This window comes from Papilio polytes, unplaced genomic scaffold (genome assembly GCF_000836215.1).
Source record: "Papilio polytes unplaced genomic scaffold, Ppol_1.0 DF822067.1, whole genome shotgun sequence".
Taxonomy (NCBI): Eukaryota; Metazoa; Arthropoda; class Insecta; order Lepidoptera; family Papilionidae; genus Papilio; species Papilio polytes.
In genome coordinates, this window is record NW_013527137.1 from 6858573 (window position 1) to 6886405 (window position 27833).

A 27833-nucleotide genomic window follows, 5' to 3' on the forward strand; every position below is an offset into this window, starting at 1 on the left:
ATATCCGGATTAATTGAGCTTTTAAAGCACGATTCTCCGTAACAATTAGGTCGTTTCATATCATCCTGCTAGGTACAACACACAGCCTTCATCTCTGGTCTCTGCGTAGATTCAGTCGCTCCGAGGTGTTCGTTGTGGGCACACGTACGTTTCTAGATGCTTAAAGCGCGACTCCGCGTAAAAATAAACATATTTCAGTGTCACAATAAAAAACTATATAACCTAAATATATAGACATTGTTAATAATTTGTTCTCTAGAGACTGTATGCAGTTATAAAACGTAAAATTTGGACTGTTCATTGGTAAGTTTTTTGTTTTTAAAATTAATTTTAAAATCTTACTAATATTATACATGTCATAGTTTAGATGGATGGATGGATGAATGTTTGTTTGAGTTTGTAGCTTAAACGGCTGAATGGATTTCGATGAAATTTGACATACATTTAGAGGATGGAAGAACACATAGGCTATTCACTTTTGTTTTTTCAATTCCACCCGGAGTCGCGGGCGAAAGCTAGTATTAAATAATGGAATTCAACTGTATTTTATGCATTGGTGTTAGATGTTTTATGGTAATTAAGGAATTAAGTATTTATAATTGATTGCGCTTTTTATATTGCGTCGTCGTTATCAAAGGATGTCTACGACTGGACATATTTTCTACATGTTAATAAATAACATTTTTCAAACATTTAAAAGTTTTCCCATTGTATAAGCAATCAATAAGTTTAGTTTAAATTAACTTCACGAATTTTTATTTCGAAACGATATCTTTTACGTTGTAAATCTGATCTCTACATTTCATATTTTATGAAGAAAAATCAATTGTAAAAAAATAATACTAACTACTCATGCTTTTATTAAATTTAATTCCGATGTAAAGACTTCTAATATACTAATAATCAATATTATAAAAGCGAAAGTATAGATGGATGGATGGATGTTAGAGTTTGTAGCCTAAACGGCTGTACGGATTTAAATAAAAATTGGTGTAGATGTAGAGGATAGTGCAACACACAAGCTACTTACATTTGTTTGTTTTTATTCCACGCGGACGGAGTCGCGGGCGAAAGCTATTAACATCAATAAATTTTAGAATCGTAATAATATAAAGAAAATGATAAGTATCAAAACTTTTGCTGAAATTTAATGTTTTCAATAACTTGTTGCTAATAAAGTTTGGTTAAATTTATTTCGTATCTGAGCGTATTTTGATAAACTTGAGAAGGTTTCTTGAAGGTTACTGCGCAGTACATTATTATGTTTATTTATTGTATTTAATTACCATATTACCAAAACATAGTTACAAGGATAGGTTTCTATTATCATTCACTAATAATAATCATTCACTCATTGAATGAACGATTTGGATCAGCATAATGTATTTGTTTACGTATTAGAAAATTGGATTCATAGAGAGACGGAATTACTGAATACAGAAAACAGTCTACTATCGTAAACTATATGACTACGTAATTGTAAACTGATTATGCTGTTTCATTTGTGACAGTAAAAAATATTTGCACTGTATATTGTCAGTAAGCGTTCTAATGTTTAGTTCGTTCGTTTCGTCCTCGTTCGTTCGTTGTACTCAAATTCGAATGTCTACTTGGTCACCACTGAAATATAATTAGTGGGTAGCGGATCTTAACATCAAAATACTTACACATTTTTAGAACGTCCAAAATTTATCGTGTACAAAACCGGTTCGGGTAACTAGTTTATAAATAAGTAAAAAATAACAGTGAGATATTAGGACATTAAAAGCTTATTAGAAAATTTTAATTTGCGCCTTTACGTCTTATTAATATCTCTAGTAGTTTTCATTTAATAAAGTCTTAATCAAAAACAAAACTAAAAATGACCAACCTTCCAACGTCTGTTACATTTAAATATTCCAAAGAGAATTTTCTTTATTTGTAAAGACAAAGCGTTTTTTCACCAAAGGATTTATATTAAGATACCGCGTCTGGTTGACTTACGTAACTTTATCAAAGTTGAAAATTGTATTTGCTCGATAACTGTAAATTTACCATTTATAAATATTAACTAGTTAACTAATAATGATTTATTATTCTTAACATCGTATTATTCTTTATTGATTAATAATGTGGAAAATCTGTCTCTCAAAATCTGTAAATCGTAAGCAATATTCTCGAGTAAACCGACGTAGTCAGTTACGTCAGTTGCCTGTGCAGTCGCACGGGATCTTGAATTAATTTGACTGACGTTTATCAGAAATTTATGTTAATTTATTAAGCAATGAAAGGCAAAAGTGTTGGGCGTTATTAAATTAGGATGGGGCGCCGCGACGTCGCTCTCTACTTGGGTTAGTCATCAAGTACTATGGTGTAAATATTAACAAACAGGCAGTGAGAGGAGAAAATTAAACGTGTTTTAAAGGGTACACACAGTTGGTGTTCCTGCTTGTGTTACTACTAACCTCCAACGACTATAATTTTATATATCCAAAACTACACATTCACAATATCCATTAAAGTCGATCACAATAAAACCGAAAGAATAGTATATGATTTTTTTTATAATTTAAGGTGGCAAACGAGCAAGCGGCCACCTGAACCCACCGAACTGGCAAGCGACCGCTGGTCATAAACATCCGCAATTGCAGATGCGTTGCCTACCCTTATACGGAGGAGGAGACGCACATAAAGAGGACATTTCCCTGTTTATGCGTCTTCTCCACCGTCTAATCCACTTTTCCTTCCCATCCATTCCTCTTAAGAAAACGGTGGAAAAGGAAAGAGACTAAAATTAGGCCTCCGGCACTACACTCATCAGATTGTACGCGGAATTGCTCCCACTTGACGCCTTTTTTCTGTGTGGTCGTGGTATTGCACCGGGCGAGCCGGCCCATTCGTGCGAAGATGTTAAAGCGGGCTCTAAAAAAACGAAATCGCAAAAAAATTACTCTCATCTTAATTTACAAATAACGTTTTATTAAATTATGCATACGTATTTTAAATTAATGTACATTATAATGTAAACAATTAAATATAGGTACATAAGTACCGCTTGGTAACTTTATAAAAGATGTCATAAGCTTCTGGTAGATCTTAAGAATTATGTCGCGAGGTGATTTATGTTCCGAGTCTCTGTTGAGGTAAATTTGCCAGAGTATTTTCTTTTAATAAAAAATCTGTTTCTTTACCTCACATTTAGCTGTGAAGTTTTTCAAGTAAGATACCTTGGAGATTTTTTTTTGTACATTTTATTTATTGCCCCTCGATGTTTGTAGAATACAAGGTAAATTGTCGCATAACATAAGTTAATGAAATTTATTAATAGCATTAATTAAAAATATGCATTAAAGATTAAAAAAAAAAGATGTTCACTTAAAAAAATCATTAAAAAATTCTCAATAAAACTCCCTCATTTCTAACTTAATATTTAAACTCTTATTAAATCAATCAGTTAGTGCTGAGGGTCCGTCAGTATTTACTAACAATTCGTACTTCGCTTTATTATTAGCAGAAGTTTCATTTACTATTTCAGTCATGTTTCGCTATTTTTCGTAATCAAGCAATGCCAAGAGAGCGTGGGTTAAAACGTGGAGAAAAAACAACCCGCGCAATCTAAAAGAGGAACAAATAACTACAAAGTTTTTAAACCTTTAATAGTGATAGTTTTTTTTCTTCTATCTGTAGACTTTGGTACCTATTACTACACCTTATCTATTACTCTTGATACATCTTACTTTGTCTCACATGACATCATAAGCTCACTTCACTGTAAGCCTCTATTCTTCAAGTGTATTAAAAAAACTAAAATAAAAATGTTAAGAATAAAATTGTCATCCTACCCTACAAAGTTAAGTGCATTTTACTCTTCAGCATTTATTATTTTCTGTTCTCTCGGTATTTAATGAAAATAATCATGTCTACAAGATTTCTGAGCTTTTTTGAACGCTGAGATAAATGAAAAAAAACTGGATAAGTATTTTTCAATTCTTCAGTTCTCCGATTCTTTTGTCACAATTCCTAGAATTATAGTCAAGTGGAAAAACTATACTTATGACTTTAAAGTTACAATTTCGGCAGAAAAAATCCAATAAAATTCTCGAGTAGTCTAAGAGGTAGCAAATTTCTTGTGAGATTAATTTTAAAGGGAACCGTCTGTAGCTAGTCATACATATGACATTCGAAGTGGGTAAGGAATAGGGTCGTTAACTATTCATGTATATTTGTTTGATTTTGCTTAATAATATTTCAGTGATTTTAACTGTCGGATTCCTCGGTTTAATTAAATTAATATCTTCAAGAAGCTCCGTAAAACTAGTTAAAAGAATACACAGACTATCATCGTTTCATAAAACGTTTTTATGTTCACGACAACTAGCGCTGCGGCTTGTAAACTTGGAGAGAATAATTTATTATAACCTTCGTTTATTTTACTACTATCTTTCGCCCGCGACACCGTCCGCGTGGAATTAAAAAACGCAAAAGTGAGTAGCCTATGTGTTATTCCAAATTTCATCGAAATCCCTTCAGCCGTTTCGGCTACAAACTCTAACAAACATCCATCAATCCATCTAAACTTCCGCATTTATAATATTAGTATGATTAGTATGATATAAGTATGATTGTTATGTTTGTAAGATAAACTTAAACCTATGTACGTCTAGTTTATTCTCAGGTTCTAATATACAATTATCTGACATCATTATTAAGTGTTACAAGTTCTCAGTTCTAACTGACAGTAGAGTTAAAATTAAGCTGTCTGTTTGCAGCGGGTTTTAAAGAAGATAACAAATTCTGACTAGGAATAAAACTGAAACTCTTAGTCCGCGTCAGAAAACCTATCTAATGATATTTCACGCGTACTTTTTAGGGGTGGGACCATACTTCATAGTAACTGGTGCTTGGGTTTTGTGGGTCTCGTCTTTTCATATACTATTGAAACTCCAATGGCTTTTTTATGAATTTTTATTATAAATCAAACATACGTTTCATGTACATGATGATATACACATGATGACAGAAGAGTAACTTCCATAGACCATGAGCATGAATAGACATTGTCACAGACAACATATAACAACTGGCATCGACCTTTAAATTATTTTAATAACCGAAAATAAGTAAAAACCGAGAACTGTAATACGTTTGTTAGTGTCTTTTTCAGTCTATCATTTAAAGGACCAGATAAAAGATTTACGAAATCATTTTATTTGTTACAGATACGTTCGAGTCAAAACATTGCTTAAGAGAAATGAAGTAAAAAGAGAAATGGAGGCGTTAAAAGCTTTCATTTGTATTCTGGGGTTAACAACAGATTGTATGTCTGTTAAGTATGTTTCTAATATAACGAAATATCAACTAGAGGATGATGACATTGATAAGAATATTACCAACATAGACAATACAATCGACGTTGTTAACATTGGAACCAATAATTCTGAAGTAATAGAATTTGAAGATAAAACAAAAGAGGTTATAATTGCAAGTGATAATAAATGCGCAAATATCGATCATGCAGATTTAAATGAACCTGCATTCGAAACACATAATTTGAATTCTATTTATCTTAACAATATACATTCAAGTGTTACTGGCAATCTGATAGAAGATAATGTATCTATAGAAAGTATTGAAGCAGACGGTGTTAATCTGTTCGATATTGTACGTGATGATTGTGGAGGTGCAAAAATGTGCTCCAACATAGACAGTAATTGGACAAGTGAAAATACAATAACTATTGGATTTCTAGGAGCATATGGATATAGTCTGGTAAGTTTAAAACAGTACGGAGTAATAGGTTCTAATCTCGTCCTGAATCCTAGCACAAGTCTTTAATATAATAGTGCTTTTATTTACTATTATGTAAAACTAGCTTTTGCCCGCGATTCTGTTAGCGTGTGATTAAAAAAACAAAACTGAGTAGTCTATGTGTTCTTCCAGATTATCCTCTATATCTATGCCAAATTTCATCGAAATCCGTTTAGCCGTTTAGGCTACAAACTCTAACAAGCATCCATCCATCTAAACTTTCGCATTTATAATATTAGTATGATTATCTTTGAAAGACCAATTCGTCCGAAACAAATTGAATAATACTAAGCAAGGATACATCAGTTTTGGCTTAAATGCGAGTATATGTTGCGGTGAAAGAAACGGTGATGCATTAACTAGAAGGTGAAACAAAAAGCGCTGTTAATCATTTTAGCTATTCATATGAATTACTATTTCTTTTATTATATTTTTCTTTTATTATATATTATATTTCTTTAACCATACCGATTAAACTAAGAGCTTATAGGCGACTATATTTGTTTTTAAAATATTAGTAGATTTTTGGCAATTTAGTAATATTTCCTTTAACCATCCCGACTAAGCTCTAGGCATGTGACAGGATATGTTTCACGATGATAATCGAATGGCGGCCTTTGAATCCTCGACCGCAAGACCGGTAGTCCGTACCCCAAACCATTAGGCTATTGGCGCTTCAATATAACGCGCTATAATATTACAGCCTATAGCCTAGTTCAAAGTTAAAATTAAATCTCCTAAGTTACTCGCGTGTTCTAACATAGCCCCAAGAGATTATTACTTAAGGTTGACTTTGAAAAGCTTTTTACATTGAACGTGAACTTTTTGGCTTGTGTTTGTTTGTTAAGCAAGTTTTACCTTTAGTTATGCTTAAGTAGACTTAACTCAGGAAATAAAAATGGTATATTAGTTTGATTTAAACAATGTTTAATATAAAATAATCTTGTAAGTTTAAAAAATTTGCACTAATGTAAAAACTTTTAGTTTAGACTCTACCTTTGCAATAATTACATTACCTGCAACTAATGCGGCCTAGGCGGAAAAATAATCTTACGAACCACGACAAACCTCTTTGAAATGCCTTTTGACGTTAAACAAATTCCTTCAATGACAAACGAAATTATAACAACGAACCAATATCTCTTCATCCAATCACATTTAAAATGTATTAACATTCAATTCTATGAGACGAAATATGGGAAAATTTCCTATTTTTTTTTACTAATATTATAAATGCCAAAGTTTAGATAGATGGATGGACAGACGTATGTCACTACATATCTCCGGAACGGCTAAACGGATATCGCTGAAATTTGACATAGACGTAAAATAGTTTCGAAGAACACCTATGTGTTCTATATGTCTATACATATAGGCATAAATTCAACCGTTTTCATAAAATATATTTCATGGATGTTTTTATTTTTTTTTTATTTTATCCGGTGTGTTGAAGACAATTGAAAACAACATGTAAACGCATAAAATTCGGTTAACACTTCTTTAGTCATAATAATATTATAAATGCGAAAGTTTAGATGGATGGATGGATAGATGGATGTTTGTTAAAGTTTGTAGCCTAAACGGCTGAACGGATTTCGATGAAATTTGGCATATACATAGAGGATAGTCTGAAAGAAAACATAGGCTATTCTTTTTTGTTTTTTTAAGCCACGCGTACGGAGTCGCGCGCGAAAGCTAGTTTAATAATATGAAGAGAAATTTGGTCGGAATTTGAAATTCGTTTTGGACTGTCAATATTTGTTGTGCATGATTTGGTATTGAAGTGTTTACCTTGTTATGAGACTGGACTAAATCGTTGTACACTGACCGAATATGTAAATAAGTTAGTTGTTTCAATATTTTCTATCGTGAGCTAATATCGGAGTTACCCAGTTTTAACTGTAGTCTGTTCAGTTAACGATTTCAGTAGAACTGATTGTGTATATTTCTCACTAACTTACACAGTAGATAATCCTTCTGATATGAAATGCGTAGGGAATTAAATCTGAAATGTCAATGTTTTCATTTAATTCCACACAAGAGTCAACGAATAACGTTAAAGTCCTGTTTACAATGTAACTAATATTTATACTGGACACTAATGCCCAGAGGAGTTTTAGATTGCGAAAGCAATGCGAATGTTGCACAACATATTAGAAATTATCTTGTCAAAGGGACTGTTTATACAACTAAACTTTAGAATTAAAATTAAATTTAAAAATAAATTTACAACGTTACAGTTCTTAAAACTAATGAATAAAGGAATGAATCGTATATACCAAGGAGAAGATTAGTTATAAATATGAAGGTACACCGGTAGTGATAGATGGATGGATTGCGTGAAAGGTGACATGATAAAGAAGGGAGTAATGACAGATGACGTATGATAGAGTTGTGTGGAGGACAAAAACCTGTCGCGCCGACGCTACAATTAAAACCTCTTGCTAACAGTTTATAATCTAAGAGTTTTACAATTATTAATTACAATGAAGTAAGGAACGCACGCTACATTATACGATAGAAAACTTCTTTCCTACTAATTAATGTAGAAATAGATACCTCCATTTAATTAATTTATTAAAATTTGACTTATTTTCATTAGCATACATGTAAATGTTCTGTATACAAAGGTGTCAAACGTAAATGAATAGCTATATTAACAATTTACTAATTAATGCCTAGGTTACATTAAATTATGTAATGACATCATTTAAAATTCGATTACTTCACGATACGTTCATATTAAATTCGTTGTATACAGAATATAATACAGAAACGTTAATTAAACCAATCGATTTGATGTTTAATTTGAAATTATGCTTTTACCTGCGACTCTAACAACTGAGAGACGCCTAAAATTGAAAGTTTGGAAGTTAATCATGACATTTAAGACGCTGTTTATTTAAATGTTTCAATATTTGGCAGTTACCTATCCAAAGCAAATGCAATTCACCAGCATCTATCGACTCATCTAACGCACGGTTAACGGTTATCTGCCAGAAATAGATGTTATTAACAAGCTCTTGTCTTCAACTGATATGAAATTTCCAAGTCTATTAACTGAACCTATACATCGTATATTGATTCTGAAGACGCCAAAATTACGTCTAACGGTATGTAACGTTACTAAACAAAGCAGAATTAATTAAAGGTACCCTCACTTCTCGATGAAGTCTGAATAATGTCGCCGAAGTGTAAACAAGGATATAAACGTTCATCCTTGTTGCAGCCTCAATATACCTTTGATACAAGACGAGACTAGTAAAGTGACTTTGATGTAATAACGACTTAAGACGTTTTTTGTTTAGATTAGAGGTTATGTGTTTCTATAAACTTGTAATTTTCATGTAACGCCTAACTTACAACTTTGAGAATAATCTTAAAAACTAAGACTAGCTTCGAAAACTTTAATAGGTGGAGTTTTATTCGTTTTAAAAAAACCATTGAGTGGAAGCAATTCAGTGTTTCTTCCGATGAGGGTGTGCGCCGGTGTCCAAAACTTAGTCCCCTTTCCCTTCTCACCCTATTGTCAAAAAAAGGATGGAGAAGGAAAGCAGTCCTGAAAGAGGTGGGGTCGCACAGAAGAATAAATAATCTCATTCCGAGCGTCCCCTCCACCGTTAGCTTAAGGTAGCCAACTTCTGCACAAGCATTTCTTCTATTTAGTCGGAAAATCTTCAATGACATTTTACACCCATACAATCCGTTTGATGGGTATATTTGTACCTATAATCTTGGTTAGATTTGAACAATGTCTATGGACATAGTTAGTTGTTATGGTCTCAGTGGCTCAATAAGCTTATTAACCTTTTGATTTAGACGGTGCTGGGAGCTCTGCCACTTGCGGTGGCGGGCGTGAACCGAGAGCCGAGCCTGCTGCCTGGCCGCCGCCTGCGCTTCGTTGCTGCTAACATCGGCCGCCCGAGACCGCCCCTGTCGCTGGACAGGGACTCGCTGTCGCTCAGGTCGGTGTCACATGTACGAACTAAAGATACTCTCACACACATACATACACGCATCCACAGACGCTCACTCAAGCCTACATATGTACATACATACATAATGTCACATTCGAAATTGACCACGTTCCTAAATAAACAATTTTATAACAAAGTTATAAATAAATCTTTCGTAATACTTACCAAGAAATTAATTTAAAATATTCAGTCACATTTCTTCATATTATACTAAAATATTGGTTTAACTCGCTCACTACGTAACAGGCCGATATCGGCTTGACGAGGTACTTAAGCTGGAGCGGACGAAGGAAATTATGTCCCTTTCGCTAGTGTAGTGCGAAACAATTATCTCAGGTGTACATTACATTATATAAAATGTATATATTATATTTCCACAAAGTTATAATAATTTAATTTATCCTAGTTCTGGTGGGTTTAGAAAGACCTGCCACGCACTGGCGGAAATATCATTGGGGGTGCATTTTGGCCCGCCTGCGCATCAGATGAAGAGTTATGATTTTACTTGTCGCACATTTTACTTGTACGCCTGTCTTCTGTGTGGTCGTGGTATTACACCGGGCGTGCCGGCCCTGCAGTGCTAAGATGTTAAAGCGGGCACTACCACTGTGCAATCTATTTGGATTGATATCTTTATTACAATCTAATATATTGTTTTGGATTTATATTCGTTTGCTTAAATATTAACGTACATCATTTTCTCCCTCTATCTATAACTTCTTAGAAGTAGATTTCTAATTGAAACATGAATATGGAAATGAAATAACGACTGATTCCACTAAAAGCCTCAACATTCATACATGCGTTTATATGTAGTGAATATTGACGCATTTGATAAAACTCTCTTGACCCGTGAAGACTACATTGAGACGTCCGCCCACACCGGCTCGCGTTACCAAAGTGACTGTAGATTGTAGATTTATTTCCACAGACTTCGTAATGAATTATTTCATTTTCTTACCACGTCATCGCTTCATTTAACATAATTTAAAAATTATGTATTATTAAACAACGGTTTTGTTTGTGCCTGGTTGCAAACGGATACTAATTTTGAATGGAATACGAGCGTGTTTTGTTTTGTTTATGCGTAAAAGTGACGCAAGACTGAATTTTAATGTTGCTATCAATATGAAAAAAATCGTTTTTTGATCCTAAATATTCATGAGTGAATAAGAAAAAACTATATTCTATTTGACTTATAAAATGACAATAACATGACATATGTTACTTTTAAAGAATTATTGATACAGATTACTATAATACATAGAAAAACAGCATAATGATAGACCATATCTAACTGATAACGTAGCTCGATTGGCCTAAGTTTGCTCGACAATCGGTCATATTAGAATATGATTTTTTGTGTACAGGGTGATGACGCAAATGCGTGATCTCGGAGTCGTCGCGTTCTTCGGTCTCGACGGCACGTGTCTCACTGAGGCAAAGCTAGCAGCTGCATGGAACCTGCCTCTCATATCTCATGTAAGTACAGCACATGCCTCCCCAAAGCTAAGATTGTCACCTGCAACTTACTTCTTATATTCATGTAGACTAGACATTTCATTTCCTCTAAAGCAGATCGCAGGTGTTTTAAATGTGGTTAATACTGTTTTTAATATTTTTTATTAGTGTGTAAAACTACCAACAGATGGCGTTAATAAATTGAAATTACTACACCAAATCTTAAATCTAAAAGAGCAATAGTTTTCTAGTAATATGTAGCACAAAACTATAAACATTGTGTAATAATATAGGGCTTTCTCTCGCTCTGATTATTTATACTATTTACATATTGCGAAACAATACACACATATAATTTATCACGTTTTTCAATGAAAAATTTTAAACTCTATTTTAATAATCTTTGTGTTTATCAAAATAAATTTGTTTTGATGTTAAAATTGGAAAGAAATTACTGGAATCGTAATTATTTAATATTACTTGTTTATCATTTTGTTATAATTCATTTGAGTTAGGGAGGTTATATTTTCTAATGGAATTATCGTTAATTGGGTCTACTGCGATGTTGTTGAATTTTTTGAACATCGTTGTTTCTTGTTTAGAGGCTATGGATTAATATAAAAGCATTGTTAGTGAAATATTAATTTTACACGATTTTTTTTTTGGGTAAGGCATGTTTCCATTGTATGTTATTTTGCGGACCAACACGATTGAACGACGGTCACGACGGTCACATATCGTGAAAACTTATTGTCTATCGTACACAATGGAGATGCATCTTTATATTACTATTTTTTTCTTTTCCATTTGATTTAATTTAGTATTCTGTATAAGTTATGAATTATTTATTTACATGTTTTTTTTTGTCTACAAGAATCGTAATATTTTGAAAGCAACAAGTTTATTTCATTCGTTTGTATAATAATGGGTTCGTCTCTGGAGAGTGGCATAACCTTCACACTCAGAACGTAAATATAGACGTTAGAGGTCAAATAACCTTAACGTGAAGGTGAAATAGAAAGAACAGAAGTCAGCAATCACAGTATAGTTTAGAATAAATTATTTCTTTAATAAAAAGCCCTACACTTAGGATACACTTTAGCCTGCATATTTTCACGCTATTAAACTTAGGGGTAGATAAATTGGAAAAAAAACTTTCATATGGGAAAGTGACCAAACTACAAGCTGCCAACATTGAGGAAGCAAGGTTATTATGGTAATGGTAATTTTGACATCTGCAATTGAGAATTTGACAATTGTCAACAATGTCTTTATAATTTCATGCGGATGAAGCCGCACGGGGACAGCTATTTTATTACATATTTCTATTGCTTAGAAATGTCCCGGTGCGCATGGTTCGCGCGAGGCGGGCGGGCTGGGCGTGACTTTCGCCCGCACGCTGCCGCCCGCGCACAAGGTCAGCAAATCCGTGGTAGCTTTGCTCAAAGCCTTCGGATGGAACAAGTTCGCGATAGTCGCCGGCGACGAGAGCACCGCCGCTGGACAGCAGATGGACGCTATAAAAGTAAGAGTTGCTTTTGATCCTGACTTCGTCTGCAAATAAACATCCATTGCGCTATTGAACACAGTTCTCGTAATCTATTAATGAGCTAAATTTTATTTACATACATCGATCTGAAGTTTAGCATTTATATTATTAGCAAGAACACGAACGTCATCAAACGGTGATCTACGCTAGTTCAAGTGGGGGAAGGGGGGTCAGCGTTTATATAATAATATTTAGTTATATGTTAATAGGATACCACAATAGCTTTGTAATTGTGAATGAATGTTTTGCTTGCAGTATAACAACCGTAGTTTGCTGTAACTCAACTATGAGTCTCAAATTAAAGCAGTATTGTAAACTATTATATATAGTTACAAATTGGCATGCCACAGACTAAATTCACTTCAAGTATTGCAAACTAAACAAAGTTTTGGCAACTCTGCTTTAAATCAATATCTATTGACCGCAAAGTGCATACATTGTTAGTTTTCAATGAATAGTTTTGTTGGCATTATTCGGAGACGGAATGATTCTAGAACTTACACTCAGTTTCTTACGCAAAACAAATTGTGTAATTGTAGAAACAATTAACTAGTTTTCCCTGAAATTTGCTGACATTCTACAAATGTGTAACAATATTATTAGAATAGAAATTCATTATTCTGAACAAAAAAATTTGAGTAACCAATGAGGAATTTTTTTATATATAAAAATTTTTAAATACATACAAGACAGACAAGAAAGTCGAGACAGTAATAAATTCATTTTTGATTTGCCCATATATCTTTTTGATGTAGGCTCAGTATGCCCGGTCAGGGTTGACCGCTTATTGAAAAAAGGTTTTCATTATGTTATAAATCACTAGCAGTTCCCGTGCGGCTTCATCCGCATAAAATTATAGAAAACAAACTTTTTATTGTTAACATTTGTGAAATTTTCAATTGCAAATGTCAAAATTTAAATGCACAAATATTAACAAAGGCCTTTGACATTGTATTACAATTACCGTTACCATGGAAACCTTGCTCCATTAATATTGTTAGCTTGTAGTTTATGTTCAGTTCCCCTGAGACGTTTTTTCCAAATTATGTATTCCATAACTTTAAGAGCGTGAAAATATACAGCCTAAAGGGTGTCGTAAGTGAAGTGTTTTAAAAAGAAAATATTCAAAAACATACATAAGTAGTGTGTGTATTACGCATTATTATATTAGTATAGTGCAGAGTATTAAGAGAACATGGGAGTTAGTCCAACTTTTCTCCTAACTGCAACCCCTAGTGTGTATACTCCTTTTAAAAATATATATGTTTGTACAGGAATTATCACAGAGTAACGGTCTCGTGATAACAGCTGAGCATAGATTCACAGACTACCTACCGCACAAGTCGGAGCACATACAGAGAATTGTTGACAACACATATTTTAAGACACGAAGTAAGTAAATGTTGTTTACTTTGATATGTCTGTTTATTGATTTGTCTGTGTGTTTGTGCTCGCTAATCTCAGATACAGTCTAATCTGAATAAATGGAATGTTCATTAAAGTAATCAATTTTTTTTAAATGAACTAAATACGATGGTTTCAGAGATTTTGATTTTTTATTTCTATTCAATTTTCTAAAGAAATAGCGATAGTCAAGTAAAGTAAAAGTAAAAAGAGGGTTGATAAATGTTTTTGAAATTAATAAATTAACTTAACAGTGGTAGAGCCCGCTTTAACATCTTCGCACTGCAGAGCCGGCTCGCCCCCAGTAATACCACGACCACACAGAAGACAGGCGTGAAGTGGAATTCCGCGTTTCGACTGATAAGTGTGGTGCCGGAGGCCTAATTTTAGTCCCTTTCTCTTTTCACCCTTTTCTTAAGAGGAAAGGATGGGAAGGAAAAGTAGATTTGACGGTGAAGGAGACACATAGGAAGAGGAAATGTCCTCTTTATGTGCGACTCCTCCTCCGTCTTATAAAAAAAAATATATCCGTATATTATAAAAAAAAAATAATGTGTTTACCGTAATGCCCGTTATTAAAAACGTGACATATGTGTATAGAGGCTTTAGTATAATCAGAATCTTGAAACTACTTATTGATAAGTCATGTGTCTAATAATTCTAAGCACACAGTAACGCGTGACTTAATTAAGTAAACAGGGTAAGGGATTCATTATTTAACCTTTTGTTCACAATGATTCAGCTCACAAAATCGATCAGTTTGAGATAACAGATGGATTACATGTACAATTACTGTTTTTATAACTTTTTTACAATTTTCATCTATTACTTAATTGTAAACTTAATCTATATCTATACAAATATTATAGGAGATTCGTATTTTTGTATGTATTGAAATAACTCATACACAGCTGATTTCCAAATTTTTTTCACCATTATAAAGGTAATTTATCTGTGAGTAACTAAGGCTGTTTTTATTATTTTTTTTATTTCACACGTACGATGTCGCGTGCAACAGCACATTATAAATTGGTCTTTGATGTTGCGAAGAACTATAGAAAGACAAGTATATCTAAGTATATATATTTTGAGTGGTAGTGCCCGCTTTAACACGAATGGGCCGGCACGCCCGGTGTAATACCACGACCACACAGAAGACACGCGTGAAATGGAAGTAATTCCGTGTTTCGTCTGATGAGTGTGGTGTCGGAGGCCTAAATTAAGTCCCATTCTCTTTACCACCCTTTTCTTATAAGGAGAGGATGGGAAGGGGAAGTGGATGTGACGGTGGAGGAGATGCATAGGAAGGGGCAATATCCTCTTTATGTGCGTCTCCTTCTTCGTCGGATAAGGGTAGGCAACGCATCTGCGGATGTCTATGGGCAGCGGTCGCTTCGCCATTTTGGTGGATTCAGGTGGCCGCTTGCTCGTTTACCACCTTATATTATAAAAAAAAACCTCTGTTACAATTAAAAGTTTAGAAGTCTGTAAAAGTATCTTAGAAATCTGTAATTTTTCGTACTTTATATAGTCTACGTGTTCCTCGGCGAGCACGTGGCGCTGGTGGAGTTTGTAAACGCGCTCAGAAGACGAGTCCCGCTGGACGCTGGAGAGTACGCCGTCATCGCAGTTGATGATGAGATATATGATCCAAATGCAACAGCTATCACTCATGCAGGTAAACACAGTAACATTATTATTTAATTTTCAGAAAAAAAATAATAAAATGGACATAACATCTATTGCCTTTTGATGAAGAACGTAGCTATTTACTTTTTTATTTCGAGACAGACGAAGTCACGGGCAAAAGCTACTTTAAATATTAAATATGTAGTGATTTTTCTTCTGCTTTAAATCCTTTCTTAATTAATAATAACGGGTTTTCTTTCCCGGAATTGAACAGTAATTCTGTAAATTATCTGGGGATATATCTGTGCCCCTGCTGACGCCAAACACAATAATTATATTGATTTTAATGAAAGTCCAGTCCAAGTATCGAAATTCTTACGTCATGTTTCTTAATGACATCAGCCTTTCTGGTTGCCTTTTCTACATTACGCCAATATGAGGATGAAGGTCAAAGAACAATAGGACAATACCTCGTGCCGTCAGTACCGAAATAATAGTAATAGATAGTAATATGGGCTATATTATGTCATCTTGCATCTATATTTAATTACCTATCTATACTCTATCTATACTATTATAATGAAGCGTAAACACACACTTCTTTGTTGCCTAAGATGTCAGCAATTATAGCATATTTTTGAATAATTCTTTTTTTGATAAAAAGCCCTACACTAGCGACACGCTTTAGGCTATATATATTAACGCCATTAAACTTAGGGGGTAAATATTTTGGATAAAAACCCTAATGTGGGAAAGAGACCATAAATTGCTGCCAACATTAAGGAAGCAAGGTTGTTATGTCATGTCATTTTGACAATTGTAATTGATAATTTGACAAATGTAAACAATAAAATAAAAATTTCATAATATCATGCGGATGAAGTCGCACGGGAACAGCTAGTCTTTTTCGTAAAACAAGATGGCCGCTTAATTTCGTTAAACAACTTACTAATATTATAAATTAGCTTAGCGAGTCCGCGTGGTATTAAAAAACAAAACTAAGTAGCCTATGCGATCTTCCAGACTATCGTCTACACCTATGCCAAATTTCATCCATACATTATCCATTACATCCATCTATACTTTCGTATTTATAATATTAGTAAGATTAGAATTTTTATGACACTTGTAACGTTTCCCTTTGAATAGCTCTGTTGATATAATATTCAATATCTATTCTGAACAAAATAGAAAACCAATAATGTAACAATAACATGAAATAAATATTTGCTCTCCGGATATCAGGAAATCAGGTAGCAACATCCTATAAAACGCGACACACAATGCCACTTATTCCTGTATCAAATATCTCAAACTGTCTCTCTGACTGTCGAAAGATACTGATTTTGTATGCTTTTGTAAGAGCGCGCGAACACCTTTGACTAAACTATCGCACAACTGTTTAGTCACGCTTTGATTCCTATGAGCTTATATGGAGATGCGCACACTATTCCATTTTCAGTTGTGCAACTAAACAGTTGAAGACTGCGTAACAGTCGACAATCGCACGACAGTTGTACTACTGTTTAATCAAAGTTGTGCGCCCGCTCTAGGCATATTTATAGTATATAATATCAACATGTTCTGAATAAATAAATTATTTGAATTTAAAATTTAACTCTCCGTGTACAGTCGAGGAATCTGGCTGTGGCACCTTATAAACTATAGTCGTTTTATTATTCTGTACCCATCAAGACGACGCGGAAAGCAGTAACCGCAGCTTTTAATGTGTTTGAACGAAAATAGGACGGTCAGTGATACGCGGATAATTTTTGTTTTTTATTATAATTATGTTCGACGTAACTTACTAGTTGCATGTACGAAGACGCGGAGTTTTTCTCGTTGTAAATTACAAGGCAATTATCCTGTAAGTAAAACTCTGCAGATTTCCGCGCCTGTACCTGTTTTACCTGGACAATATAATTCAATAGAATAAAAATAATTCTTTTTCAACAGATCACCTCATCCAGAACAGCAGTAGCGACATCCTGGCGTTCAGAGCAGTTCTCAAACTGACACCTTCGTTTCCTATAAATCCTCAGTACCCGTAAGTCTTTATTTTCATCTATTAATACGATCACATCATTCCAGTCCAGCGATTTAATCCAGTGGGTACAATTTCAATTGTATCATTGCTATAGATAAGCAACTGAACAAACTAGCGAGTTATTATCACTTTATCCTCTTGGGGATATCGGTTAGGGTGAATTACTTTAGAGTCAAATGTATGAGATTTGTTACAGTATTGCTATTAATTGTTGTAATTTAAACAAAAACACTTAGAACAAACAATTATATCCGCGCAAAAACCACAACATTGGTTTGTCCGCGGGTACACAATTACAATTTTATGTAGTGTAGTGTATCTGTGTAGTAAAAATGTTCATGTGTGAAATTATCTAACATACATGGGTGTATAATATGCTTTATATATAAATGAAATATAAAATCATTGGCTATTTTCAAAAAGAAGTATTAAAGCGAACCACAATACAGTCCATATAACATAAGCTCTCTTTTTAGTCTTCAAATATACCTTTTTCTTGTAATTCAATTGTCAATCTATACTATTATAATAAATAGTAAACACACACTTCTTTGTTGCCTAAGATGTCAGCAATTACAACATATTTTTTTTTAATAAAAAGCCCTACAGTTCACGCTTTAGGCTATATATTTTCACGCCATTAAACTTAGGGGTAAATATTTTGGATAAAAACCCTAATGTGGGAAAGAGACCATAAGTTGCTGCCAACATCAAGGAAGCAAGACTGTCAAGGTTTGCCATGTCATGTCATTTTGACATTTGCAATTGATAATTTGACAAATGTAAACAATAAAAGAAAATTTTCACAATTTCATGCGGATGAAGCCGCACGGCAACAGCTAGTCATATGAAATATCTTTTTCATTCCATTGAAGGTAAACGAAATAGGATGTTGTACTCTGAACTGTTCCCTTGAGTTTCGTTTATTAAGTTACTTAATAAAATGTAAATATTGATTCTTTAGGAAGCTGTGTCAAATGATACGAGAGTTGTCCGCCAGGTCGCCGTTCTGTGTGCCCAATTATCACAAGATATTTGAAGATACATCTGTAAGTACCATCAATAAATTGTAAGCAAATAGTATAATGGAATAGAATATATGTACGTAAGAATATATGTATGTATGTATGTAATGGCTCCTTCGCACTCAAGTTATACATTTGATAACGTCACCGGGCGTACTAACTACACACAAATACTTTGAAAGTAAAGTTAACATTAACTTTGAAAGAGCTGAAATCTGTTATAAGAAAATGTTTACGCTACCTAATGAATGAATTATTGTTGATGTGTTTGTATGATTAAGTAAATAACAATTCACATCTTATTATAATATAATAAATGCGAAAGTTTATATGGATGGATGTTTGTTAGAGTTTGTAGCCTAGACGGCCGAACGGATATCAATGAAATATGGCATAGATGTAGAGGTTAGTCTGGAGGAAGGAAGGCTATACACTTCTTTTTTTAATTCCACGCGGACGGAGTCGCTGGCGAAAGCTGGTTAGAAATAAATGTTATCTGTATTAATAATATAAAGAGAAAATAATTAATTTTTAGATTTTTGTATGTATTGAAAAATAACTGGGCCGATTAAAAAAATCTTTTACTGTTAAAATGCTATACGTTATTGGTGAATAAAATAGGCTATATTTTTACTAAACAATAGTTAAATCTAGAAGTGTGTAAAAAATATGACGTAAAATAAAATGTATGCAAAGATTTTAGATACACAAAGTACTACATATGGTAGATAAAAAATATGCGAAAAATATGGTACGTAAGTTTTGAACGGAAATAAAAATCTGAGAATCGTATACAAGCAAAGGATTACTTGCTGCACTCTATACATTTAGGGAAAAGATAAATCCTCTCCATTTGTTATGCTCATTTGTTTTACTTTGCAGTACTTCTCTCTTCCAACCTAAAACCGTGAAGGTTATAAAAAATCTATTTGCGGCGTTCTTTTATTGGTTTGAGTATTAATACTTTTTCAAATAAATGCGTTTGTTGTCAGGAGAATTTAATGTAGAATAAAATTGTTGTTTGCAGTATTTAAATTGCACTACAATTTAGAAGATATCGCGAACACAAACAAGAAGGGTAGCCGAAAATTCAGCTCACAAACTACCGGGCTTAGAAATGGAATCTTGCATAGAGATTTTTGGAACTGTGTAAGGGTTTAAATAGGGGACGAACGTAAATTTTGTATTTTTTAAATTTCACGAGGACGAAGTCTCGGGCAACAGCTCGTTAAGGTTATAAAGTAGATTTTACCAGCTTGTGCACGGTTAGACCTCTGGGGATGTTACATCAAGACTGACCTGAACTGACCCTTGAATTGGCATCGGAACAAGAAATACAAACTCTGATTACAAAGTATAAGTCAGATAACTTATTTGCTCATAACATTGCACCATTCGCTGCGAAAACCACAATTTTATATGTTGCGAGGCGTAAAGGGATACGTGCAATGGAACTGACGCCAATAACCTTGATCCAAGGAGAAATTTAAAAAGACGTAATAATCGGTAAATACATTTTTTAAATATATATCATGAGGTAGCAAACGAGCAAGAACTGAATCCGCCAAAATGGCGAAGCGACTGCTGCCCATAGTCCTTCGCAATAGCGAATGCGATGTCTTCTCTTAATCGACGTAGGATGAGACACACATAAAATAGATATCCCCTTCCTATGTGTCTCCTCCGCCGTCAAATCCACGTTCCCTTTTCATTCTATTCTTATGACAAAAAGGGACTAAAGTTGATCCCCACATCACATTTGTTTTTAAATGCTCAAAGTACATAAAAGCATTTATTTAACGGATCTTTATAACAGCACTTTCTATAAGTCGTTAGGACAACAAACTTATAGTAAAAGCTAAAACACTTAGCAGCGGGCATATTAATGTTATGACAAGGGTCAATGCATCAAAGCTAAAGTCATCAGACCAAATCGTCCTCGTCCTAATTCCTCGCATATCCCCAAGCGTACAACTTGTTTGATTACCTAGTCCTTTCATAACAAAACAAAATTACTCTTGTTCATACACAAACTAAAATCATAAAATTTAGTACTTTATTATTATTCTAAAGTTTTGTTACCTTACCTCTTTTTCTAGAAATTGTAGATTAAAACGTAAATTACGATATAACAAACAGTAATCTATACTAATATTATAAAGTGGAAAAAATTGTATTTGCATATGCAAAAAACCTATAAACTACTGAGTCGATTTCAACAAGTTTTACACCATTATAAAGCTACTTTACGGCTACATTTTTAGTATTTATTAATTCAACGCGGGCGAAGTCGCATAGAAAACAAATAGTCTATACTAATATTTTATAACTCTGTTTGTCTGATTGTAATGAATAAGCTCAAAAACTAATCGGTTGTTGTAAGAAAAGACGTTATTTCTGTAATTGGAACACCGCGGATTTCCGCGATTGTACATGTCAAAAGTTAGGTTTTTTAGCAAATTGAAACTTTCAAATACACGAATTTCATATAAGTCTATCGAATGATAACGGCAGGTCAGTCAATAAGACATAAAAACAGTCATTAAAAATAAATTCCGAATACTGCGGTTAAATTGTCCACAGCACTTTTATGACACAAACAGAACATGTTTCCTATCGTAAAATTATTTATTATCTACATTGGTATTAAAATTATCTCTTTATTGCGACTTCAGATTAACCGATACGAATTTTATTACACTTCATGTTGGAATATAAACTGACAATAGAAAACTCGAAAAACTTAAGAAGAGTAAAACAAAATTTATCAAATGACACTTTTACCATTAATTATTTTACGGCTATCACTCACATCTATTTTTCGGTGGCGGCACCGACCGAAACATCCCCACTAACACTCGCCCTTAAGGAGGGCCCCTGAAGAGTCTGAAACTGGTCGGTGCCGCCACCAAAATAAAAATAAACGTGAGTAATAGCCGTAAAATAATTAATTATAAAAATGTCTCACGAAAGTTTCAATAATTTAAAAATTTTATTTATCTGTTATATGTAGACGGAGATTTAAATCTTGACGAAGGTTTAGGAAGAGACAGTTATCTGTTGGCAATCCAAACACGAAGCGACAGAAAACGGAATTTTCATCCACGTTACGTTACGACGCGGGCGTTGTTTAAGAAATTTTTATCTAGTTATTTGTACATAAGCTACTCTAACAGTATTACCTCAAAAAATATAGTTTAACACTGTTAGGTTTAAAGTATTTTAACTCAACTGAGTTCAGTATGGACGATATACCTACACGTTACGTTGCTATACGTTTCTTAAAAAGTGTGTTCTTCTATTTTCAGTATAACATTTTTATTATATCTTTGTTTTATATTTCGCAAAATTACAAATAATGTTCTAGTAGTTCCGCGCCGGGCGCTAGTCACTATATAAAACGATTTCCTCCATGTTAAGAGCGGGCGAACTTTTGACTAAACAACTATTGTGCGATTGTCGATTGTTTCGAAGCTCATTCAACTGTTTGGTTGCTTGGGTTATAATCGAATAGTGTCCGCATCTCCTTATAAACTCATTGGAATCACAGCGAGACTAAACATTTGTGCGATAGTGTAGTTAAGATCTAATTGACTCTGTCCAAATTTTTTACAATAAAACTCAAGACCTGTTAAAAAGTCAGTATATAATGTCAACAATATCATTGTTTTATATAGTTGTGAAGGTAAACTTAATAAGCGATCGTCTCTAGACTTTACTCAACACCACAATAATGTAACAGAACAGAACATACTAAAACACAATGTATACCAGTGTAATGTGTTTACATAACCCTAAGGCTGGATTTAGCGGAGATAAAAGTGATACAAATGTACGAAAAAGCCCTTTAGCTACGACCAGCATACTAATGTGAAAATTGACCTCTGTCCTTTAAAATGCGATATGTGTTTTTTATCTAAACATTATTGGACGTTAAATAAAAGCAAAGGCGGTAGTGTGAATTGTGACAATTGATCATCGACTGACAAAGAGCATTATGTTTGTCGTGTATGTCAGTTTGTTTAAAGTATGATAATTCAATTGAAGACGAAGCCTAAACGACTGAACCAATTTTCAAGAAAGAGATGTTCTTTTCGTTTTATGGAATGTCATAGAGTATGTATTATAAGCACAAAAGACATAGAGTAGACGGGAGAATCAGAATTTAAAAATAAAAAGTGAAAAAAAAGTGTTCGAATCTCACTCATCATAACTTTTTGTTATTTTTTTTTTCGAAGCTTCAAGTTTATTCGGCTATTAGATTTTTATCAGTTACGGGTTTTCTTGTTAATTTCTATTAAAGATATATTTCTCTATTGATCCACCTTTATGAAACAATACAAATACAATAATTCTATAACAAATGTTTCGGCAGCGTAATAGGGGTTGAGGAAATATCTTAAGCTCTTCAAATTCTGAATAGTTTAATGTGAACCGCACTGGCACGTTATCGAGTGTACTGTGACGTAACACGATATTACAAAACAATTCTATTACACATTCATCTATGGATGCGTAAGTATCTTGTAATAATTTAAATCATAATATTTTCATTTCGCTTTGTTCTCTATTTAGAAATTCATCATATTAAATAAGTAACTTTAAACTAAATACAAGAACAACAAAACACTATTTAAGCTGAGAGTATAGCTGTTTTATATTCAATTTATAATATCTTAGGAAAGTTTAAGTAATTCCTTAGTTTAGTAAAATTTAGGAAGATTTCGAAATGTGAAAAAAACACCTCTGTAGTCTTCAGAATGCAATTAACTTAGTTTATACTAGCTTTCGCCCGCGACTCCGTCCGTGTGGAATTTAACAAAACAAAAGTAAGTAGCCTATGTGTCCTTCCAGACTATTCTCTACATCTATACCAAATTTCATCGAGATCCGTTTAGCCGTTTAAACTACAAACTTTAGTAAAAGTAAACTTTCTTTAGTAAAATTATTTAATTAAGTGTTGCATTATAAATAATTCGGGTTATAAAATTAGGTGCCGATAGAAGCTGCTCATTTATACGACGCGGTAACATTGTGGGCGCGCGCTGCGACTGCAACCATGAGAAATGGTGTACCGCCGACAGATGGCGCTACCCTAATGAAACTTCTCAGACCAACAACATACAGATCTTTACAAGGATTCGACGTAAGTATTTAACAGGATTTCACGGAGTTAGATTATAGTATCATTTCAAAGAAATCTTAATACGGACCGCAGATCTTTGACAGGCTTTAGGAAGACTAGGAAATACGGAACGTTAATTCTGAGAATTGAATCATAATATCAGTACTATGAAATGCTTGAAGTATTTGATTTAAAACTCTATAATATTTATCTATCTAGAGCGTCGGTTTCAACCTCAACATGTACCGATGTGTTTTTCAAGTTTTGAATTTAATATGTATAGTTAGCCAACATTCTTAAGATGGATGAAAACATCGTGATGCAACCTGTCTTGCGGTCGAGGAATCGCCCCCCATTGTATTGTAGTGAACCATGTCCTAGTACATGCCTACAGCTTATAAATTGAAGGGTTCATATTTCCCTTCAATGATGTAATTCAATTTTCAATCCTGTTAATAATTTCAAATTAATTTTGTGATTGTTTGCATTCTGTACAATCAACTTTGACGCCTTAAACAGATTACAACTAACAATTTGCAGTTAATGTATTCAGAGACACGGCGCAAATTAAGCTATCGAATTATTTCATAGTGGCAATATTTAGCGACATGTAAATGCTAACGATAATTATTAAATCAATTTAATTTTATATGTTTTTCTTAAAAATTATTAGAAAAAACGTAATTTAAAAGACATGACAAAAGCTTACTAAAACTAAGAACGGGCGCACAACTCACTAAATTATCGCACAACATTTGTACGATTGTCGATTGTTTCGCAGCCAATTCAACTGTTTAGTTGCACAAGTAAAAATCGAGTAGTGCAACCTATAACCTCTTAGGAATCAAAGCGAGACTAAACAATTGTGCTATGGTTTATTTAATAAAAAAACAAGCATTTACGAACAAGCGATAGCTAGCTTACGTCTTACAAGTGTTTCTCTTGGCACTACCGATATCACTTTATATAACCAAATTACTAAACAGCAGATTGAAAAATGTTTCAATAGGTATTTATGTAGGTTAATAGAGTAAATTGGGGATCGGTTGTTAGATTGCTTATTTTAAGCGCCAATAGCTTAATGGTTTGGGGCACGTACTACCGATCTTGCGGTCGAGGGTTCGAATCCCGCCATTCGACTATTGTCGTGAACCATATCCTAGCACAAGCCTAGAGCTTAGTTGGTATGGTTAAAGGAAATATTAGTAAATTAATAAAAAACCTACTAATATTTTCACATCAAAAAAAGTAAAAAAGAGTGTGATTTTGGTTTTAAATATGAAACACTTTTTAGGTAAACATGGACAGCGCTGGTGATGCAGAAGGTAACTTCTCAGTGATAGGGCTGGTGGAGGACGCGAGCGCGGCGACCGGATGGAGCGCACAACCTGTAGCCGCATTTAGATATGTCAACTCCTCAGATCCCTTACCTGTAAGTTGTAGGCTTTCCTTACATACAAACTTTTAAACTAGACTGGACAATTATACACAAAATTAAGAGCGGAAGCACACCCTTGACTGAACTATCGCACAACTATCGCAAACTTAACAGTGGTAGAGCCCACTTTAACATCTTCGCACGAATGGCCCGGTGCAATACCACGACCACACAGAAAACAGGCGTGAAGTGGAAACAATTCCGCGTTTCGTGTGATGAGTGTGGTGCCGGAGGCCTAATTTTAGTCCTTTTCCCTTTCTTTTCTTAAGAGGAAAGGATGGGAAGAAAAAGTGGATTTGACGTTGAAGTCGACACATAAGAAGGGGAAATGTCCTTTTTATGTACGTCTCCTCCGTCAATTAAGGGTAGGCAACGCATCTGCAATTGAGGATGTTTATGGGCAGCGGTCGCTTTCCATTTCGGTGGATTCAGATGACCGCTTGCTCGTTTGCCACCTTATGTTATAAAAAAAAAAACTATTGTGTAATTGTCGATTCTTCCGCAGCGAATTCAACTGTTAAGTTGCACAACTAAATCTAGGAGTGTAAGCACCTTAATATAAGATCGTAGGAATCAAAGCGCGACTAAAGAGTTGTGCGATAGTTGAGTCAAAGTTGTGCGCGTTCTCTTATAGTAGCTATGATACATTTACAATACTGCTCATACTAAAATTACCTGATTTTCCACAAGCTATTCCGTTTGAATATATAGAAAAAAATTCCGACTTTTACTGTTGATTTGCAGTAAAATTCAATCCGGTATTTCAAAAGCGATATTAACATGTTTTTCCGACAAGTTTGTTGGAATAATATTCAATGAAATCGTTTCATAGAAATGTGTTTGAATGCTTGTACGTGGCAATTCTCGGAAAGGTGGGGAAAATAGAATGTTTTCCAAACTGTTTATTTCAGTAACAAGAGTATAAACAACCTTTCTAGTAAATCTAGTATTAATTTAACATTTTATAGCTTAAAATAAACTACTATAACAATTTATTTAGTTTATTTGACATTATCAAAGATAATTTTCGTGAAATACCTTGAAACATTATAAAGATTCGGCAAAATATTAATGTAAATATGATGATACTAGCTTTCGCCTGCTACTACGTTCGCGTGGAATTAAAAAAAAAACAAAGTATAGCAGCCTATATGTTCTTACATCTATGCCAATCTCATCAAGATCCGTTTAGCCATTTAGGCTACAAACTCTAACAAACATCCATCTAAACTTTCGCATTTATAATATTAGTAACACGTTCTGTATACGGGCGTAAATTATTGTTGTTTTAATTAGGAATTAGTTGGCGGCGATTGTATCGCGTGGATAAACGGCAAACCACCTATAGCTGAGCCGGTGTGCGGCTTCGACGGCAACAAGTGCTCCTTGCCTCATGATCCCCTGGTACTCTCAGCGGTGGCGGCCGTCGCCGTCGCCGCGCTCCTCGCTGCCGCGCTACTCCTACGACACTATAGATATGAACAGAAATTAGCCTCAGTTCTCTGGAAGATAGAAGCTAAAGATTTGACTTTTATATCGGCGTGCAGTGATGCCAAGGTAAGTTTCTGTATCTAGAAAATAATGTATTTAATTTTTTTAATTTTTGACGTTGTCCGCGCGGATTAAAAAATCTTGGTATAGGCACTATGTTCTACATCTGTGCCATATTTCATCCATTACTGTTACATATGCTAACTGACAGTTTTAACTGAACAGTTTGCCTACACATACACAGTTTTAAACAGCTCGGATCAGTTAAATCTTCCAGAATTGAACGTCTATCTTAAGCCGTTTACCATCCTCACCATGTTGATGGCTGGCATTCCACAACCGTGCGGTTTTCGCGGAACTTTCTGCCCCGCACAGCCGCGTTGTGGAACGGTCTGTCATCGGCGGTATTTCCAAACTAATACGACTTAGGGTCCTTCAAGAAGCGAGCCTACAATTTCCTCAAAGGCCGGCAATGCATCTGTAGGTCCTCTGGTGTTGCGGATGTCCATGGGCGTCGTTGACCACATTTGTGTTCCCGCCGCTCGTTTGCTCCCTTCTCATAAAAAAAAGCCATCCATCCATCTATATTTTCTCATTGCAAAGTACGAGGACTTCATAAGTTCTAAAGAAGACTATTATTGTGTAATGCAACATCGCTTTTCGCATCTTCAATGAGATTGCATTTCTATTCAAATGGCCTCATCATTATTCTGAAGCGATTTAATGTATTTACATCTTATTTAAGGTTTCGATCCCACAAGAGGTAGACACGCGACGTGCGCATACAACGATCGCTTTGTATAGAGGGAATATAGTTGCTGTTAAAAGATTAAAGAAGAAAAGCATCGATGTAACTCGTGTAGTGAAAAAAGAACTAAAACAGGCATGTTATTTTTTATT

General features: G+C 34.2%; 1 protein-coding gene across 2 annotated transcripts in view; it reads left to right on the forward strand.

The window, feature by feature from the left end:
• The first annotated feature begins 269 nt into the window (after positions 1-269).
• LOC106107486 (guanylate cyclase 32E-like) overlaps positions 270-27833 on the forward strand; it is a 37824-nt gene continuing 10260 nt past the window's right edge. The window contains exons 1-13 of one of the 2 annotated variants that reach the window (XM_013288357.1): positions 270-303; positions 5199-5748; positions 9607-9752; positions 11135-11246; positions 12562-12750; positions 14049-14166; positions 15710-15856; positions 17764-17854; positions 18819-18903; positions 23873-24025; positions 25299-25436; positions 26739-26999; positions 27679-27816. In XM_013288357.1, coding sequence (XP_013143811.1) covers positions 5248-5748; positions 9607-9752; positions 11135-11246; positions 12562-12750; positions 14049-14166; positions 15710-15856; positions 17764-17854; positions 18819-18903; positions 23873-24025; positions 25299-25436; positions 26739-26999; positions 27679-27816 — 2079 coding nt within the window. In that variant the 5' untranslated portion in view covers positions 270-303; positions 5199-5247. Of the gene's footprint in view, positions 304-5198; positions 5749-9606; positions 9753-11134; positions 11247-12561; positions 12751-13850; positions 13870-14048; positions 14167-15709; positions 15857-17763; positions 17855-18818; positions 18904-23872; positions 24026-25298; positions 25437-26738; positions 27000-27678; positions 27817-27833 lie in introns of those variants that run through there. The other variant, XM_013288358.1, reaches the window with a different exon arrangement.